This window comes from Netta rufina (assembly GCF_964035555.1).
Source record: "Netta rufina genome assembly, chromosome: 3".
Lineage (NCBI taxonomy): Eukaryota > Metazoa > Chordata > Aves > Anseriformes > Anatidae > Netta > Netta rufina.
In genome coordinates, this window is record NC_140125.1 from 43,234,271 (window position 1) to 43,254,485 (window position 20,215).

A 20,215-nucleotide genomic window follows, 5' to 3' on the forward strand; every position below is an offset into this window, starting at 1 on the left:
CTGTTATTTGGTTTCAATTGCAATTTGACATTAAAATTTCAGCACTGTTTATAGAAGCCACGTCCAGCTCTACTGAGTGTTTCAACTGCAAATTAACTATCAGAGTGAAAACATTAACTGATCAGGATGTCTTCAATGCGTACAAAAGGTGATCCACAGCACTACTTCTTAGACACCTTGCTTTTCTCCTGCGAGTTCTTAATATAACAGTTAAGAGCTGAGCCCCTCACCTCTGCAGCCAGCATCAGTCAGATTGTGATCATCTCACTGGATGAAGTTTAGAGCTCACCATCAGCAAAAGAATTTTATCCTTTACATAAAGATTACATATGCAGGAGGCATTCCTCTACCTCTTATTGTGAGACTTCACCTGGAGTACTGCATCCTGCTCTGAGACACCCCCCCTCAACATAAGAAGGATGTGGACCTGTTAGAGCAGGTCCATGAGGATGGTCAGAGGGCTGGAACACCACTGCTACGAAGACAGGCTGAGGGAGTTGGGGTTGCTCAGCCTGGAGAGGAGAAGGCTCCAGGGTGACCTTATAGTGGCCTTCCAGCACCGAACCTCCAGGCTTATAGGAAAACCGCGGAGTGGCTTTTTACAAGGGCATGTAGTAACAGGACAAGGGCTAATGTTTTTAAGCTAAAAAAGGGTAGATTTAGTTTAGATATTAGGAAGAAATTCTTCCCTTATAGGGTGGTGAGGCCCTGGCACAGGCAGCCCAGAGAAGCTGTGGGTGCCCCATCCCTGGAGGTGTTCAAGGCCAGGCTGGATGGGGCTTTGGGCAACCTGGTCTGGTGGGAGGTGTCCCTGCCCATGGCAGGGGTTGGAACTGGATGATCTTTACGGTCCCTTCCAACCCAAACCATTCTGTGATTATAAGGATACTGTGCTCCACTATCCTATATGCCCTTTTGCTACATACATTCTTTAATTAAGAAGTTAATCACTTCTTAATTTTCATACTGAATTGAAAGCATCTCAACAATTTGTTCTTAAGTATATTTATTTAAAAACATCTAGCTTAGAAAAAACCCTACCTCACACAAGCCAACATATATTTAAGAAGTCCTGAACAAAGTGTTCCTAACTGGAAAGCCAAAACAAGACAAGACTTGACAGAAAATGTCCTTGATAGCAAGAATTTACAAATACACACCAAACACATAAGAAAAACATGTCCCATAGTGGGCCATGTGGCACAGAAAAAACAGGCAAAACATTAGAATGACGGAGACTTGCCTGAGTGTCTGGAAAAAAGGAGGAGAAAAGAAGAGAGAGGAACAGTTTCAGCAACTGCAACATACCTTACATCACCATTTTTTTGCTTCCCCTTCACTTCTTTAATAACCATTATTAAAGCAACTTTGGGCAAATGGAAACTTGAGAGAAAGAAGCAGTTTTAACAAGTTATTGGCACACACTGCAGATGCTGCAAGTTATTTTCCTGCCTGCCATCTGTGCTTTACCTGCTATTCTGATAGTTCTGCAACACAAAACAGAAATTTCTGTTATGCCTTAAGAGGAAGTACCAGAGGTAACAAGCATTTATAATTAGACATTCAAATAATTACCAGTTTAAAAAGTAAATTCTGAAAACTGAGGATTTGGACGTTGCACTAGAAAAAAAAAAAAAAAAAGCAGATTGTACACTAAACGTTCAAGTCCTTTGTTTAGTAAAATACCAGGATTAATTCTATTTAAATTTTGCACTTAAGGGTTACCACACTACAGCAATCCCTCCACAATTTTACAATTCAATAGAAATCAGTCCACGCTGAAGCTTACTTTTAAAACTCACAGCACTCGTTTACACTGTACCTACCAGGAAATTCCATACTCATTTGAAACACAGCAATTACTTTGTTTTCAAGTGAGCTTTTAAGGTCTTTCTTCTTTGCTTGTTACTAGTTTTTAAAAGGCAGCTATGCAATAAAAACAGTGACCAAAATGCGGGGAGATTAGAAAGAAATGCTAAGAGCAACTAGGAGCAATAGTTTGGTGGTAAATCAGTCATTCCTGACTAAAGAATTCTTTTAGTTTCAAGCTCTACAGAGTAGAGTGAGTGCTTATCCATTCCTTAAAGATAATCATCTTTGTTAGGAAATAGTGAATAATTTATTTTTCTTAAGCAATTCCTTTCTATTCAAAAAAAAAGTCAAACCAGAGCTATTATACTCAAACTGCAAAAGGAGAGTCATAGCCAGTACGGAATTCATGAGGTACAATTCCCTCCAAAATAAATTTTCAGAGAATGTGCTAATACCTCCCTTACTCCAAATTCACAACCTGGACATTTTCTTCAAATTAAACCAACGTATGCTATGCAGCATACCAAATTCACAAGGCCAATGCAGCTGAGGTTTGTAACCTCAGAAATGACACCCAGAAGCAAGAGGTTACCTTCTTTCGGAACCAAGCTAACAAATTAACTTTGCTATCATTAGCCAAATCACCTGCTCAATAGTTAATTTTAAAAAGCAAGAATATTTAATTCAAATTTCTTTTGGATTTAGATTATCTTCTTCCAGTAAATAGAAAATCACTTGCTGTATTTTTTATTTCAAGCTAATCAGGAAAATCCACAGCTTCTGAACACATGAAAGCATTTACATAGTTGACATACTTTTCCTGAGCGTAACACACTATACTTGTCAATTATGTACTTCCTTGTTACTTTACTTTTTGTGGTCCATATCAAGCTGCATTTGCTGTGCTTGTTTTAGGATACTTTATGCACAGAAGTACCACTTTGAAATCAAAGATAGGTTAGAAAAGTTTTAAATAAATGTATAGACATACACACTAAAAAATTAATTAAATCAAAACACATTCTACCTTTAAAGGTGACTTACTAATGAAACTGAAGTATAAGGGTGTAGGCTGATGTCAAAACCAAGACTGTAAGAGCTACCTATCACTACAATACATATCTTAAACTCCTCTTCAGTTATGGCCCCTCACCTATTTTGGTTAGTAGATCCAACTCTTTTACAACTAGGTATAAAGATGGAAAAAGCAGCAAAGCTGGAATCTATTATAAAATCACCTTTGATGAAATTTACTATTGAAAAGAATCAGCTGAATAAACTCAAGACAAAATAATTTTTTCCTGTCCCTTTGAAGATGCCTACACTATGAAAAATTAGTCCAAGAACCCAAACAAACTCTGGTTGTAGACACTTTGTCAAGTGTAGTCACGTAGTTCCCTGAGAAACTCGTCACGACAAATGAAACCCCTTTAACATCATTTCTATGGGAGATTTTAATAAGCTACATTCCATAAAGGTCTTCAACTTTGATCATCAGTTTCATCTGAGAATTAAAGCAATTTATTTTAAAGAACATTTAAAAGAGTCTTGTTGTTTTAAAACTTTTTTTTTTTTTTTTTTTTTGCTAAACTCAGACTGTTTCAAAATAAATCAGGAGAAGAAAGACAAATTTTGAGCCCACTTCTTTGTTTTTCTAAACACAAAACTTGGCAGAAAAAAATATATCAAGTTTTTGTTAAATCCTTGCGGCTTCCTCAGTAGCTGAGGAGCAGCCTCTCGCAACTGTGCGTTTCCAAGAACTCTAATCTTCTTTAATAGCAAAGGCAAAACATGTAATTTAAAATGAGTATTTGCAAGCTTGGCAGCACTCTTGGGAAGAGAAAACCTGCTCTTTTATCTCAATTAGTGTAGATTCAGCAACAAGTTAAAAATGATAACTTTTCCTTTTGTATGATACATTAGGAGAAAAGAAATACAATTAGTTTCAGGCATAACAATGACATTAATCCTAGTAGAAAAGAAAGAGAGAAAACAACCCAAACATACAGAACCAAAACACATCCAGTTCCAGGAGTTACTTTGTCCCATAACAAACCACAGAAACGAAGCAGTTACTCCTGCATTTTTCAGAGGGAGGGCCAGCTTATCAGCTCCGAGTTAATAGCACACCTGCCAAAACACAGATTTTAGTAGCTACGAAGAGAACAAAGCATGATTATATAGCCAACACTGGCATGTCTAGGATTGATTTAACCGGAGCTATGACCCCACACAAAAAAGGTTAAACCTGGCAGGAAGAATACTTATGTGCTGACATTATACACTATTTTTTATATATACTTATATCTACATATATCTAGATATATCTATCTAGATATATCTTATATCTATACTTATACTTATATCTAAATTTGTTTTATATATAAACCCATGGCTTTCAGAGGTGCTAAGTGGGTCAAAATTTATAAAACCACTTACTGGCAGCTACTGATGTGGGGTAAAGCTCTGGTAACATGGTTAAAGCAAGGTAAAAATGGTGAAATTAGTTTTAAATGGTCAAATCAGGCATGTAAGTTTATGACACCAGTTATTAGCTTGGTACTGCTACCATAAACAGTTAAGTCACTTGGTCTTCAATGTACTTCTACATACACTTTTATTGACTTCAATACCATAATTTTACCTCTAACAAGAAAAAAAAAAAGCTTAAAAACAAACAAATCTGCACTTTTTATAAGCATTACTACTGAAGACCACTGAACTGAGGTTCAATGTTTCAAATTTAAACAGATCATCAAAAATAAAGAAAACCAAGGGCAGAAGTCATCCATGCTGCAAATACTCCTTGCAAACATTCATTCTACAAGGCCACAGAACTTGAAACACTGAAGCATGTTTAGAAGAAAGTTTATGCTTACTGATAAGAAAAATAAAAGGCTGCAAACAAAAAGCCATTATCTTCTAAGGTCAAAGAAACCACAAAATAGCATTCAACATCCAAGTACAGTTCAATGATGTGTTACTTCTTCATTCTTTTAAGTTTGCAGAACACAACTATGAACTGAAAATATTTAATTGGAAGGTCCAAACACACGTACTGTGCTTGCAGTCCCCAAAAGCGGTGGGGAGATACACAACTGGAGCTGAAAACTCAATTAGCTCTCACATTTTTCTAATGTTGGCTAACACTATCAATGCCCAAATCGCAGTTATACTTTTGTGTTATGTTTGTTTAATGCAATACCTCATCACACAAGCCTTACAGTCAGCATGCAAATTTCTTTTCTCAGTGTTTAGGGGAAGGAACAAAATTATATGATTATTTTAACAGCATACGGGAGCTATTTAGCTGCCTGATTTTCCACCCCCAAAACTGCCATTTCAGAAAAAACAGTCAGAAAATCTGCAAGGTGCAGACTAGGATGTGATCGCCCATGCTGGGCAAGAAGAGGTCTCCAGAAACCTTGGCCCAAATGCACCTCTTGCAGAAGCCTCCCAGGGAGGAGTCCAACAGGGAGCAGGAGGAGACAGACTTCCAACAGCTGTAAAACAGCTCATTTGGTGTCTTACAGGAGACAGAAAAAAGACGGGGAGGAGAAAGACATGAGAGATGTGAGATTCAGAATGAGATATTATATATATATATACACACATATATATATTTATTAACTATACTACCCGTTGAAGGACCAGAATCTTTACACCAAATAAGAGAAAGAAACAGTATATTATTTTTAAAAGCCAAAACACCTCCTTCCCTTGGAAGTTAACCTCTATGACATTTTATCACTAGCTATTTCTACTGCAGATGGGGAAAGCCACAGCAACCAGCTATTTAAAATTGTTCTTCATTGAATTCTAGTATCTCTTTCTGAACACAAAAGATAGAAAGTATTTACATGCAGCAAGTAAATGTATCAAGTGAAAATATAATGGGCATAACACAAAACATTTCTTTTGATACACTGTGTCTCAAGGCTGCTAGGCCTTTGCTGCTCCCACAGACTCCAGCAGGCTGTCAGAGTCTCTAAAAATAGAGAAAATAAAATCCCTATCTACAATAGTCAGAGCACATCAAATACTGGGAGCAAGGTTTTATGAAACAAAGCAGAACACTTTCAAGTGATATAACGATACTGAAGAGAAAAACATACTTGAATTCAATGACATGCTAACTTTTATAGTTCATAACCTTCAAAAGAGATGCTGTTCTCCAAGCTGATGAAATCCGGCAATCCTACAGTTTGCATGAGGGTATTTTTTAAGAATACTAATCAGACAAGATTGCTAAAACCAGAGCTCCTTCCTGCTCCACATACCCAGGATGCACGACCAGTTTTTCTGTTGCAATGCAGCAGCATTATCTTCACAGCACAGCACAAGGCAGGGCTACTTAAACTCATACAGATGGGCTAGGAAGCTGGTAGACCTGGAACAGTTTCTAAGCTTTATGTAATTTAAGTAATTAAGAAGAGTAGCGTTTAATTACCATGACTTCCTATATGAACACAGCACTGAACACTAAGGCAGAAGAATTTTAAACTGCTAACAAATAAGTGGCTCATGAAACATCTACAGAATTATCTATGGACCGAGCATCTTCCTAACCAGAGGACGATCCAGCATATAGTCTAGGATCAGCGGTCCACTACCTGTGGGCTAAGGGTCTTCTTTAAGCCAGCCTTCCTGAATTTGGCCCCACTATTTTATCTGTCTGTCAGATGAAATACTGAGAGCATAGCCATGTTCTCGGAGCTGTCAGGTTCCTTCGGGCTTCATGGAAATCAGCCATCTTACAGAAGAGGACACCCGTCAAGTCCACCAGAGAAATGTTCTTTCCTCTCCAGACATTAGAGATGCCAGCCAGTATTGCCACTTGAGTGGGGAGCAAGGCTACATGAGCTGTTTTCATACTGATGACAGCAGATGCAGGCTGCTACAGGAGGCAGCAGGAAGGCCCTAGTAGTCTGTGACAGCGAACATCCCAGGGAGCAGAAGAGCAAAACTATCATGAGTGAGAGCATCACAGGGAGGTGAAGAAGATGCGGGGCACATGCCCGCAGAAAAAACCAAAAACACTTTTTTAAAAATGTATTATATCAGGTGAGCAGTAATTGTCTCATGGCTACAGAAAGAAACAACTCCGAGTTTTGCTGCCATTAGAAGACATCTTGGGACTTTATTTACAGACAAAGAAAGTTAGGTTGAAGCTCGAATTTGCAGAAAAGAGTCCTTCATCAAAACTACCAAAACCAACTGTATTAATTTCATTTTGATTTTTTCTTCATAACTGCTCCTTAGAAAACACTGCATATTCAAGCACTCTAATGTACAAGCAATCCTTACAGCTTTACTTGTGATGTCCTAAGTCTTCCCTCTTCGAAACAGAGCTAGAAGACAAATTCTGCACCCCAGTGATTTCAGAATAAAATTGGTTAAGATACCAAATAGAAATCTGATGTAAAACTTTTCATCCCCTCACACAACAGCTAGCATAATGTTGCTGGGTAAAGAAGTTAGAGGGAAAGTAGATGTTGCAGATCCTTGAGAACATCTCCATCTTATTTTAAGGGAGTTTTAGCAGCATGACGTGAGCAATTTCGCTACAAATAACCTATAAAAAAGAACCAGAGGTTATTTGTCCTTGCTTTTCCTCAAATTCCAGTACACCTTCCCTCAAAGTTATTGTGTGAGATTAGTTTGAAGAATGCTACATTGAAGTGGATTGTCCAGCTGCAGTTTCACTATTCTGTTGTATGCTTGATTCCTTCAGATTTCAAGTATTGCTTTCATTAGCACGGTCACATCCACAGCCTTATTCAACAATCCTTGCAAATCAAGCTGTTCTTGACGGTATCTAAAAGCCATACAAACTCAGCACACTTCAGAGAAGTGAGGGCTGCAATGGACCCTGTGATGCTGGAAAAACTAGTGGAAGTCACAGCAAACCAAAGCCTGCTCACATATCCATCTCTAACAAACGAATACAGAGGACTTATCAGTATTATGCCAGTACACTGAATCTGCACCTAATCAACTTTGTGCTTTACCTTGTACTCATGGATGTGTCCACGCCATAAGCAAGACATTCTGAACTTTTTGTAATGGTTTCTGCAAGTACACAAAGCTGCTGCACTAGAGATAAAGCACATTTTTAGGCAGAAGTACTGCACAATCTGCAATCAAGCCCCAAACCACAAACCTCTGCTTTCTCTACACTAGACTTCAGAAGGTGAAGCCTAGCTCGTTTTACCTGAACATATTAGTAGCTTTATTCAGACTCCAAGAAAAGCATCAGAAGAGGTGGCAGCAAGCCCCTAAACCACCCCAGTTAACAAAAAAGTTGCCCTTTGAAAGAGTCATCAAACCCACTGAGAAGTGCAACCCCCCCAAAAAAAACTCATGTTATTACTAGCATCCAGTCTTGTACATGAATGATTTTATTTTCAGTAAAGCAACTTTGTCTTGATCAACTGGCACGCTTAATTGAAATTATACTTGTACCTAGGAGAATTAAGAATTAAGAGTTAAGAATGTTAAAGTTTTTTTTTTGTATTTTTCACACCTTAAGATACCTGCATTTCATTCACATTATTCTGTAATTCAGAATTCCTTGACTATCAATGCTGATTTGGAAAAAAATCTGATTTGGAAAATCTCAAGTTTTCTTTTAAATTTTTCTTCAGATTTTAGATAGGTAAAGTCCTCCTTTTCATCCTTCTTTTAGATCATCTTCTTAACCTGTAAACTATATCTAAGAACATAAGAACTGCTTGTTAGGAAGATGTAAACTATGTTCTCAAAATAGAGTGTGTTCTTTTCCAGAGAAACTTCTCACCTTGTCACCTGCACAAGTTTTTATAAAGCACCCACAGCTAATTTGCAAATCACCATTAACGGCCATGTCTATGCTTACTATATTTAATTTCATCAGACCTACCTAAAAGCTGAGTGCTCTTTACAGCTTTGTTTTATCTACTTCTGAATAACCACTAAGTAAGGAACTCCAGAATTGAAGAGATTCCAATACCAACAAAAGCCAAGAGTAACCCCCTTAATCCCTTGTCCAGCCCTCATAAACATTGTTAGTTTTTCTTCCAAATATTGAAAACATTTCCATGTGTATTCATTTATTGCTTTGGCAGAAACAAAACCTTTTCCCACCTCCTAAAAGGAGCCCAAAGAAACCTGTGCATACAAACCTAGCTGGCCTCTAATGTCCACAAAATAATAATAATAAAAATCTACTGATCTTATTACTACTATTCAGTTTGTGGCACCTTCTCTAAACTGTCATGTCAGTGAACAGCACTACATATACTGTCCTACAGATCCCAACTCCAGGGAATGGCTTGGAGAGAAATCACATGCTTGCCTTTGTCTATTGCCTGCCAACCACAAGTCCAGACATATATCCTTTCTGGATCAAATAAGCTGATGGAAGGGGCTAGAAAACAGTTCTTACTTAATTGTTACGGAAGAAGTTTGGTGAGCATCCTGTAGCACTCCATATCAAGGGAAGTAAGTTTTCCAATTTCTTGTCTAAGGAAGAAAAATCCCTTATCAGTGAAAATCAGTAAGCCAGCACGAAACGGACACATTGGCATAGTACCTGGCATTGACTAATGGAGAGCAGTGAACCCCACGGCTAACAGTCCATGGATAGCAGCAAGGAGCAGACAGATCCTGTGGCAGAGCCCTGTCTGTGGCTACAGCCATTGCTAAGCTGCTGCCATCCACGCTAGCAAGTCAGCCAGGCACCCCTGCAGCTTTCTACTCCCAGCGTGTAAGGCTGGAAAAGGCAGCAGTAACAGAATGAAGGGAAGTCCTGGATGAGTGGACAAGGGCCGTAACAGTACACGCTGTCAGGATTTGCAGCCATTTTAAATTCATGTAAAATTGTTGAACTTAATGACTACAGCATCACTACCGTATTACTGACTTCCAATGTTATCTTTTAGTTGATGATCAAGGCTGTCTGCAAGCTTCACCAAGATAAAGAAATGCGGGTGAGAAAACTAAGTGGCTAAAGTTAATTGCATGTGCAACAGTGGTTAATAATGAAAGAAGTGAATAAGCGCATATACTGAGGTTGTAATTAAAAGCACATTTTTAAAACGCTCTGCCATTATCTACATGCACAGAGGTGATAATGGTAATCAGTTCACAGCAGTCACCAACTCAGCTCTAAGCACTATGCTAAACCACAGGGTTATGAATTCATTTCAGATATGGACTTTGCCACCGTCAAACGAGGAGGGTAGCGTATTCTGTCTAAGGAAAGGCACACGTACTAAAGGTGAAGCAGCTCAGTCTGAACAGAGCAGCAAACTAGGAGGACACAAGCTGCCTGCTGTCAGCTGCATATGATTTAAGGCGTTGGTCGTGACGTCTGCCAGGTCCTAAAGCAACGTTCCAGGAGTTCATCATCTTGCACTACAAACAGAACCACAAATACAGCTGAGCTAGGTCCTTTCTTTATCAAACAAATAGTGAAAGTACTCTCGGGAACAGTCCCATGACTGAGCCTTGTCTTAACAACCCATGCATGATGACCTTCAAGGCATACTGCAAAAGCCTTTTAAACAAAGTGCTTCCAACTTGAATGAAGCTTTTTCATTTCGACTTAACTACTTAAGGATGCCCAACTGAAAAAAAAAAAAAAAAAAAAAAAGCAACACCGCTGCACATTTGGGCTGCTCAGAACAAAAAGGAAAGGCTGCAGAGACTGCTTCAGCCATTTCTGTATGGACTAAGATTTCTACTTTCTGGTCACTAATTTGAAACAACCGCAATGGCAAGTCATAAACACCTCTACCCCAGCAAACCAGTGTTCAAGCACAACTCTCTTATGTGCTCCTGTCTCAGCTCCAGCAGCTGGATGAAGGATTCACTAGGCACGAACCGAGTTACTCCCTCACTCTTTCAGGTGCTCTTGTCCATGCCAGAGGCTGAAAGCCAACCTGGCAACCGCACAAAAGTTCCTACTGTTTTTAAGCTACTGTCTTTTCTGCGGCAACGCTCTCTATGCAGGTGAGCTTTATCAAAGCTAGAAACACAGAATGTAAAACAAAACCACGTGCAAATGTTCACAAGCGATTAACTTTGCGAAACCTGCCTTCGGAAGTCATAGTAAGCCAAGGCCTTGTGAAAGCAGAAGTACTGAACGTGTGCGAGCGAGCAAAGGAGTCTCGTGAATCTGCAGCCGTGACTGTGCAAAGATTTCATCCCGCTTCCCTTCCGAGCGAGCTCCCGCCCGAGAGGCCAGGACTTTGCTCCGCGTGTTTTTCCAGCGAGCCCTTCTTCTCCCCAGCCTACCCGGCTGTCAGCTTCAGGGACAGCGCTGAGCGAGCCCACCAGGCTGTGACACCTCTCTGGGAGAGGTGGGATGGGGGCACGGCGCCCAGGCCGGCTTGGTGGGCAAGCCACTGGTTTTTGGGCAGCAGCGCCGTGCCCGGCGGCCCGTGGGCAGCGGGACTCACCGTTGCTGGACTTGAGGTCGCGGTGCAGGATGGGGACGATGGCCTGGTCGTGCAGGTAGAGCATGCCGCGGGCGATCTGCACCGCCCAGTTGACCAAGACGTGCGGGGGGATGCGGGCAGCCCCGGGCCCGGCCGAGGAGGAAGAAGAGGATGAGGAAGAAGACGAGGAGGCGGCGGCAGCGGCCAGGGCCCTGTTGAGGGACCCTCCGCGGGCGAACTCCATGACGAGGCAGAGGTTGGGCTCCCGCAGGCACACGCCGTGCAGGGCGATGATGTTGGGGTGCCGCAGCATGGCGAACAGCCGGGCCTCCCGCCGCACGCTCTCCGCCGTGGCCGTGATGTCCTCGTCGGGGTCCCGGCGCGCCGCCTTCACGGCCACCTCGCGGCCCCGCCAGGTGGCCCGGTACACCTTGCCGAAGCCCCCGACGCCGATCACCTCCCGCAGCCGCAGGTGCTCGAAGTCGATCTCGGGCGGGCTGCCCCCCGCCGCTGCCTCCTCCTCCTCCTCCTCCTCCTCCTCCTCCTCCCGTCCATCTCCGCCGCCTCCGCCACCGCCCGGCCGGCGGCTGGCGGTCACGTAGTTAGCGGGGAAGATGCCGAGGCGCTGCCGGATCTTCCCCGCCCACCACCCGTCGTCGCCGGACACGGCCGCGTCCTGCGACAGCACCTCCACCACGTCCCCGCGCCGCAGGCTCAGCTCGTCCTCGCCGCTCGCCTCGTAGTCGTACAGCGCCGTCCACAACGGCGCCGGGGCCGGGGCCGGCTCCTCACCACCGCCGCCGCTCCCCGGCGCGGCCATGGCAGCGCGCTCAGCCCCCGCCGCCCGCGGGGCGCCCGCCCGGCCGCATCCCCACCTGCCGCCGCCCCGCCCCGCCCCGCCCCGCCGGGAGGGAGGGAGGGAGCGACAGGGAAAGGGGCGGGGACAACGCGGAGGGGGCGGGGCCCGGCCGCCGCCGCCGCCGCCGCCGCCACCGCCGCCGCCGCCGGCCGGGAGGGCGCAAGCGCCGAGCGCTGGAGGGCGGGGGGAGCGGAGCGGCGCCGCTCCCCGCGCTGCCGCCGCTGATTGGCCCGCGGGAGGCACGTGAAGGGGGGCCGTGGGGGGGCGTGCGGCTGAGGAGGGGGTTAACGACCACAACGGGCGGGGAGGGAGGGCAGTCAGCATCAGGGCTCTGCCCGCTCGGCAGTCGCGGGCGGTGCTCGGGGCTCCGCTGGAATAAAGGCTGAGGGGGTGCTGACGAAGCCCCCGCTTCCCTAATTCCGCTAAGGGGGGCGGGTGGCTTCCACGCGGCGAGCTTCCTCCTCCAGCCCTGCTCTGCGCCCACCCTGTGAGGCCCCGCGTGGCTCAGCCGCTTCTCTAGGGAAAAAAAAGCCTGGAAACAGCACCTTCGCCACACCTGCTGTTCCTGGGTCCAGGTTTTCCATATCCCGTCTGGAAAAAAGTCATTTTCGAAGCACCAATACTTGTCTTGAAAGCTTGAAGGAAGTGTGTGGTCTCAGGGACATACTGTCTTCTCACCAATGCTGTGGGAAGTGCTGTTGAACAAAAACTTGTTTTCATCTCTGGAGCCCACCGCTTTGTCCCACCAAGCCCAACGTTCTGGAGGAAGCTGCAGCCAAGGGCTGGTTTCCAGAGGTGGAAACCGAGGTGGCTAGAAGAGGCTGGGGGAAGGTGCCAAACCACATCACCTGGTAGAATTAGCAGGCGCGATGAATGCTGCTCGAGTTTTCACACCAAAACCCGCACCCCGAGTAGTGCACGTAAACACAAAATTTGCAACTGGGTATCCCAAGGCTGAGGTTCCAAAATAGTCATGCAAAATTAAAATTACACAAAGTTAATAAATTCCTTTTTATCCCACAGCCTAAACCGTGTCTGCAGCTCTCCACAAAAGGCGAAAATTAGACAGTGACTTACTGAACCGTGCTAACCAAAAAGAAAGAATGCAGAACCAGCGTGTCTATCGAGTCTTTTCCCATTTCCTTTAATATAAGAGAATGCCTTGCAGCTATTCAGAGAGATAATTGCGAGCCTTTTCCTTATCTGCATAGTTGCCTTATTATAAAAGCCATAAAGTATGTTGTAATACAAGCGTTCTGCCACACAAATTCCACCTTGAACTTTATCTGTTATCCGAAGGAATCTGCAGGAACTAATTAACTGTGGAATGTTTTGGGTCAGGCGAGGTATTGGTTGCAGCAGAGCGAAAAGTTTAAATATTTATTTAGAGCTGCTCTTCCAAAATTTGCTCCCCGAAGTACCACGATGCACGAGCTCGGGTCACCCTGCGTTCGGGTCACGCTTCTTGTTTCTGCAGCACCGGGCACTCCAGGCTCTCGGTGTGTGATTGCTGTCCCCAGGTGCTCTAATAATGGAAATTACTTTCCAGAGGACGGCAGGAGGCTGCTGTAACCTTTCCCATGGCACCACCTAGTGGAGTCGTGGTTCCGAAGAAGGCAACGCGGGCTGCTGAAGGTGAAGGGCGCTGCTCAGCTCTCTCGAGGACTCTGCGGTCACGTTTTCCATCCTCCTCACTCCGCTGCAGCTGCGCCACGGCCGGGACACGTGCCCTGGGCTGGAAATGACAGCGCCCTTCGTACCCGCAAGTACCAATGCACCAGCAAATGCTCGGTGCCAACGTGAGCGAACATCAGATGAAGGAGAGGGGCAGGATTTGAGGACGGGACGGACACACCGCCCTAACGGGGCACAAATTGCATCAGCTGCACTGAAGCGCTCGCAAAAAACCTGGGGCTTCCAAATCACGCCCGACATGAGTCAGCTGTCTCAAAAAAAAAAAAAAAAAAGGAGAAAACTTCGGAAGAAGCTTTCCAGTTCCGCCTTTCTTTCCCCACCTCTGCTTTTCGGAGGTGCGCGCGTTGTCATGTGTCGGGATGTATAGGGAAAGCGAGCTTTTATTTATTTATTTATTTTTTATTTTTTTTTTCTGCCAAGCCAACCGCGTGAGTTGTCACGCAGCGGAGCCGGTATTTATAGGGGGCTAACTGCAGATGCAGGAGGACTGCGCCCTCCTCCCCGCTCCCTGCCCGTCGCTTTGGCGAGGCCCCGGCCCCGTTCCCGGCCCCCCCGGGCGTGTCCCCGAGCCCCCCCCCCCGAGCATCCCGGGGGCGGGCGCGGGGCGGGGCGGGCGGGATGCTCGGCGTCGCGGGGCACCATGGGAGAATCCGAGGGCCCCCGGCATGGCGGCGGCGGCGGGGGGCGGCTGAGGGGCGCCGCTGGCGGTGGTGGTGGCGGCGGCGGCGACGGGGGAGGCGGGGGGCGGCCATGGTGTCGCCGGCGGCGCGGCTGGTGGTGCAGGGCGTGTGGGCGGCGCTGACCGGCGGCTGGTACCACGACCCGGAGCTGGGCGCCTTCGCCAACAGCTGCCACCTCTATCTGTGGCTCTTCCTGCTGACGCTGCCGCTGGCCATGCACCTGGTGAGCGCCCCGCCGCCGTGGTGGGACCGGGAAGGGCACCCCCGGCCGGCGTGGGGCTGCGGGGAGGGGAAGGCAGCAGCCGGGCCTGTGCCCGGGGTGACCCCCGCGGGGACAGCTCCAGCGCATCCCCACCTGGCCCGGGCTGTGCTGCTGGGGAGGGAGGATAAATGGGGGAGGCTGGGGCCGAGCCGTGTGCGCCTTGCTGAATGTCACCCCGCTGTGTGTCACCCTGCTGTGTGTCACCCTGCTGTCACAGCGCTACTATGCACCGTGCCCTTTGGGCTCGACGTAGCAAGGCGGTAGTTTTATAACCGGGGCGCATTTGCCTGACTTTAGTACGGCTTTCCTTGACAACTTGAAAGTTTACTCCAGGTGTGTTCTCCTCCTGTGCTAGGAAAGCCTAAAAGTAGTTTGCTGGATCATTGCATCTGTTCATTGGTGTGTTCTTCAGTGACTGTAGCTGTGTACTGCTTCTGTTGGTGAAAATTGCCATTCATCTCACACTGACTACTAAATTCTTAACAAGTTTGTAGTTTTTTTTTTGTTTTTTTTTTTTTTTTGGGGGGGGCAAACATTCTAAAAAGGTCTCATCACCCTGTAGGGTAGGTGTAGTCAGCTATGGGCTTCATTTTCAAAAGCAATGAGCATTCACGACTCCCTCTGCAATCCCAGGGAAAAGTCAGTCTTGTGTTTTTTAAAAATCAATCAGTGTACTCTATTTTGTGGCATGGATTGCGCTCACTCCCTGTAAGAATGGTTCACGGAGTTCTTGCACCAAGGTAACAGTGTATTTTCTTCTGATTAATTGCACCTCTGCCTTCTGCAAGCCAGCAGGAGCCTGAAGTTGTAGGATTTACTGCCAAAGTGGTATGTGCGATTGTAAGAAGGAAAAAAAAAAAGAGGAAGAAAAAAGTAAGGGTTAACTTTTCCAGTTGGTGCTAGTAGGTTTGTGTCTGAAAGAATGTGTATTGCCTTGTGGGTAATTTCCGTGCTAATACCCTGGAAGAAGGCATGCAGGGGTGCACAAAAGAACACTGGACCTAGAGATTCTAGGTTAGACGTAACATAGGAAATTATTTAAAGAGAGAGAAGGACACCTAACTTATCTACTGAACTTCTCACTTTCTCTCTCCTGGGTTTCATCATTGTCTATCCTGATGGACTTGCTTTTTCTGCAAACTGGCCAACTTTGTGATGAATCATCCGGTTAAATGCAGGACTTATGTTCTTGAGCTAATGTATCTCAATGGGAGTTCTTTATCCTTGATAAGAATAGTGTATTTATTATGCTGCCTGCTCAAGTAATGATGTCCTCAAGTATTTGTTTTCCTGCTTTTAAGTGGTTGGGCTTTGTAAACTTTGTGCAAGCCACATATTCTTGCCACTTAGAAAACTGAACCTGCCATTTGATTAAAGGTTTTCTTTGGGGAATTTTATTTATAATGTTTGACAGTGTTTGGGGTGGTATTTTTGTTACACGCTTACCATTAGTAGTTTTGGATTCAGCTTAAGCAGTCACAGATATCTCTTGAAATGGCAAAGTCAGAACAAAATAGAGTACTAGTACTAAAAATTTTCCTTTGAATTGGATTGACTCAATCATGCCTTTGTCAAAGTCAGAAAGTCTCTCTGGAATGGTTTGATTTGAATGAACTGGCAAAATTCATCCGTCTCCTTTTAGGTTTTTCACACTGGCTCGGGTGAGATATGCTGACAGTAGCATCAGGGAGCTTATAGTATCAAGTTGTTTCTGTTGTGTGGATGGAGGATTTCATTCTCTAGCACCGTCAGCATAGCTTACTTTGGTTCTAGTTGTTCCAGTGTGAACTTCCCTGTCCCTGAAAATGCAGATCTCTGTTTCCATCTCTCCCTCTTCTTTCTCGGTTTTCCTTTGTAGTAGTAAATATACAATTAAAAATGTATATTGAAAACTCTTTGGAGCAGCATTGCTGCTAAAAATCAACTTTCAAAATCTTAGTGAGATCTCTTTTTACCATGTTGTGTCAAACCTCATAGCAGATTATGAATTAGTTATCTTATTCCACCGAATAGCCCAGGGTTCCCAGGTGTCGTGTGCAGGAAAGAAGTGGTGCATGTTAAACAAAGCCACGGGGCTGCATTCAGCCCCAGTGCAACACCACTGAAGCAGAGAGATGGCTTTGGGGATGCTTGTACTGTAGCCTATTGTACAAGCTGCAAGGCACTGCAAGTTCACGTTTTGGCGAGTCCCTGAAATGGTGAGAGTTTCTTCTGCATTTTGTTGGACAGCAAACTCTTGAACTTAAAGGTCTGTGACTTCTTATGCATTAGGTCTTCAAATCATGCCATGATAGGATACATAGAACATGGCAGTATAAGGGTGTGGGCATGTAAACAAATTACTCAGAGGTAAACTGTGATAAAAGTTGCAGTGGGTTGGCTGCTCTCAGTCCCTACTTTATCTCTTTGTCTCTCCATAAAAGTAAGGAAGTGTGTGCCTCTAGGACAGAGAGCTAAGCTACACCGTTCTTACCCTATTTACTGTGAGGTAGAATGCACACTGAAATCTGAGTTTACACCCCTGGGCTTTGATGTGCTACCTGTTTTTCCATGCTCTGTACTGCGTTACGGACGTACCTTAGTTATTAATTCAGCTAAAGGAACATCAAAATATTTATCTTTGGCTCCAATACTATTATCTCCCACTCTTTCTTCAGCAAGCGTGACTGTAGTGGCTGACTGCACATTTGTTTGGCAGCTGACTTGTTTCAGTTCTGTGGCACGCCGAGTCCCAGGTGCAGCACCGTGTACCTTTAGATGCAATGGTGGGTTACATCTGGGTCTAACCAACTCTAAATATTCCATCCGATTTACAAGGTGTGGTAGTTTGTTCAAAGGTTACATGCCTTTAACTTAGGAAATACCTCAGTCACCTCTACCTTTGTGCTACCCAGATAACGTTAGCAGACGCACCGAGAAGTTGGCCATTCCTCTGGGAGTGATCTCTGGGCAGGCAGAAGTCCCCGGCAAGTGTCCTGCCTGCATGGGCAGGACAGTCCTGCTGCATTTGCAATAGTAAGGTCACATTTTGAACACGTGAACCTGTATTGTTGCCCATGGCCACACAATGTTCTGGTTTGGGGAACTATTGGAAAACAAAAAAGCATGTTATAGTGGAATATTTAATTGCACAAGAGGGAAAAAAAAGCTACAGCTTCCACAGAAACCTGTGGGATGCCATAAGATTGCTTTTTGATTAACTTGTATTTTTGGTATATTTTTCTAGCTTCTAATAAGATGTCAGCTCAGCTGAAGCTTTTCCTGTCATGGGGGCAACATTCAAAGGGCAAAAGAGCCATGCGTGTTCCTGTTGCAAGCACGGGAGGGAGGTGTGCTGCTGGGGCCTGCTCCCGGTGGGGCTGTCGTCTCTTGCAGTTAGGTGAAAGTACCCAAAGAACTAAGAAGTCATTCAGCAGAGAGGATGGAGAGAGATGATGAATACACAGCCACATGGTGTGATTATAAAACCTCGTTTCCATAGGAAATGAGGCTAATTATAACTATAGTACATCAGAAGCAAATCTATCATGTAATTCCTCAGTGGACTATAATTTAATTCCTCCTTAGCTCATTCGGGTAGCTTTCACATAGCTGTACCTGGGAACACCAAGCACACTCGTGACACCTCTACCTTATGCAAGAGGCCTGATTCCAAAAACCCAGAGCTTTCCATTCCCACCTTCATCTTTCTCCTGACTCCCCACGTGGGCTGGGAGCAAGCTGCCAGCTTGTAGTACTTAGCTTGCGCCAAGATCCAGAATATTAAGGATCTGCTGGCCGTATTTACATCTATGTATGTGCACGGGTTTTGAGTTGCGGGCTCTGTGGGAAGCACTGTATGTTGGGTGGACCTGCAAGGGGGAGCACAGGGGGAGGCACAGAATGTGTGTCTGGGGGGTCTGCTTATGAGGCAGGGATGCGGACTTGTGGCACTTAGCATTAGCCCAAAGCACTCCTCTCCTTCCCTCAGAAACCTGGGAGCCTCTGGTGGTTTCTCTCCTGTAGCGCCCTCTGTACAAGCATAGATTGCGTTATTGGAAGTTGATTTTTGTTGTGTCTGCTTGAAGTTATATCATATTTATTAAGTTTTATAAGTGTCACCTACGAAGCACTTCTTTTCTAGTGACTCATTCTGTGACGTTATTTAAGAATGAGTTTTTTAGTCCACGCTTTTTTAGCGTATAGTTGAAGAGATTTCCTGGAAAGTGAACACATCTCTTTGAAACAAATAGTTACAGGTAATTGGATGACATTCTTTGTGGAACCAAGCGATTTTTAACTTGTATTTTGCAAATACGTTAGTCATACATTAGTCATAAGATTCAAATTCCTGAACCTTATCCGCCAAACCTTCTACCTTGAGAACTCTGGCTTGCAAACGGATCCTCTTTCTGGCCCAGATTCAGTAAATGACTGAAGGGTATGCTTAGTTTTGGTGTACACACAGTGCCATGAAGCATTCTTAGCAGACTAAGCCTCAACTTGTAGAAAGTCGTGTCTTTCTTATTAGGTATCGTTCGTAATACCTACCTGCTAGATAGCTTCTCTGCTTCTATCCAATAGACTCTTTGTATGTGAATCAGAATAGTCCTAAAAAGGACTTGCCTGAAAACTTTCCCTCGTGTATTTTGAAGGTAGGAAGTCTTGCTAAGCCAAAAGTGGCAGAAGAGTAGCTATCCTTGCTTACGATAACACAGAAGAGATTCAATACACTCATTTCAAGGTCAGGATAAATGCAGTGACATGTTCTAGAGATGAATTAAGCGTGCCTTGTTCCCTTGCCTTCCCCAACTATGTGGGGGTAGTGCAATTCATTTCTGAATCTGAAATTCTTTTTGCATCCAAAGACTCCTTGATCTGCAAAGGTGGTACTTAAAAATGATAGATTTAGGGCACAGAGTGAGGATCATTCTTAAAAATTCATTTCAATAAACTTTTAGCATGCCCTGAGCATTGGAAATCTTCTTTTTAGTCTCCATGACAAATTGTGCAGAGATATAATAATGCTCTGGAAAAAAAAAAAAAAAAAGAGAGAAAGGAGATGAAACGTGCTGTGCGAGTGCAGCTGGATTAAAACAATATGTAAGGGTGTTTCATGAGTACAACGATGAAGGCTTTGGCCCTTCAAATGTAACTGCAAGTATCTATTGCTGTGACTTTCCCTTTACGGTAAGGAAGTATTTACATAGGAAAGTGCTGTTAGTACGTCATGTCAGTGCAGCACCAATGTCTGTAGTTGAACTATAATTCACTGTAATGACTAAGAGAGAGGGTGCCCATCACGGATCAACAGGCACAGATCAGACAGCTGCGAATTAACAATTATGAACTTCAAAAATAAAAATAAAAATCAAAGAGGCTGCCGTTACAGATGCATTTTATTCATTTGTGATGACTAGTTCTGATTAATTATTTATAATTCTTCAGAAGTAAAGATAATAGGAGACATGCTGTGAAGTGTTGGAAAAAGCAGACTAAACTACAG

At 44.5% G+C, this 20,215-nt stretch overlaps 2 protein-coding genes across 2 annotated transcripts in view; one reads left to right on the forward strand and one right to left on the reverse strand.

The window, feature by feature from the left end:
- The window catches only part of MAP3K21 (mitogen-activated protein kinase kinase kinase 21), a gene marked incomplete at both ends in the record, with an annotated part of 40,274 nt that extends 28,220 nt beyond the window's left edge, over nt 1–12,054 (reverse strand). The window contains one exon of the mRNA XM_084284411.1: nt 11,256–12,054. Coding sequence (XP_084140537.1) covers nt 11,256–12,054 — 799 coding nt within the window. The remainder of the gene's footprint in view (nt 1–11,255) is intronic.
- A 2,475-nt stretch (nt 12,055–14,529) lies between these two features.
- The window catches only part of PCNX2 (pecanex 2), a gene marked incomplete at its 3' end in the record, with an annotated part of 153,254 nt that continues 147,568 nt past the window's right edge, over nt 14,530–20,215 (forward strand). Inside the window, exon 1 of the mRNA XM_084283877.1 lies at nt 14,530–14,691. Coding sequence (XP_084140003.1) covers nt 14,539–14,691 — 153 coding nt within the window. The 5' untranslated portion in view covers nt 14,530–14,538. The remainder of the gene's footprint in view (nt 14,692–20,215) is intronic.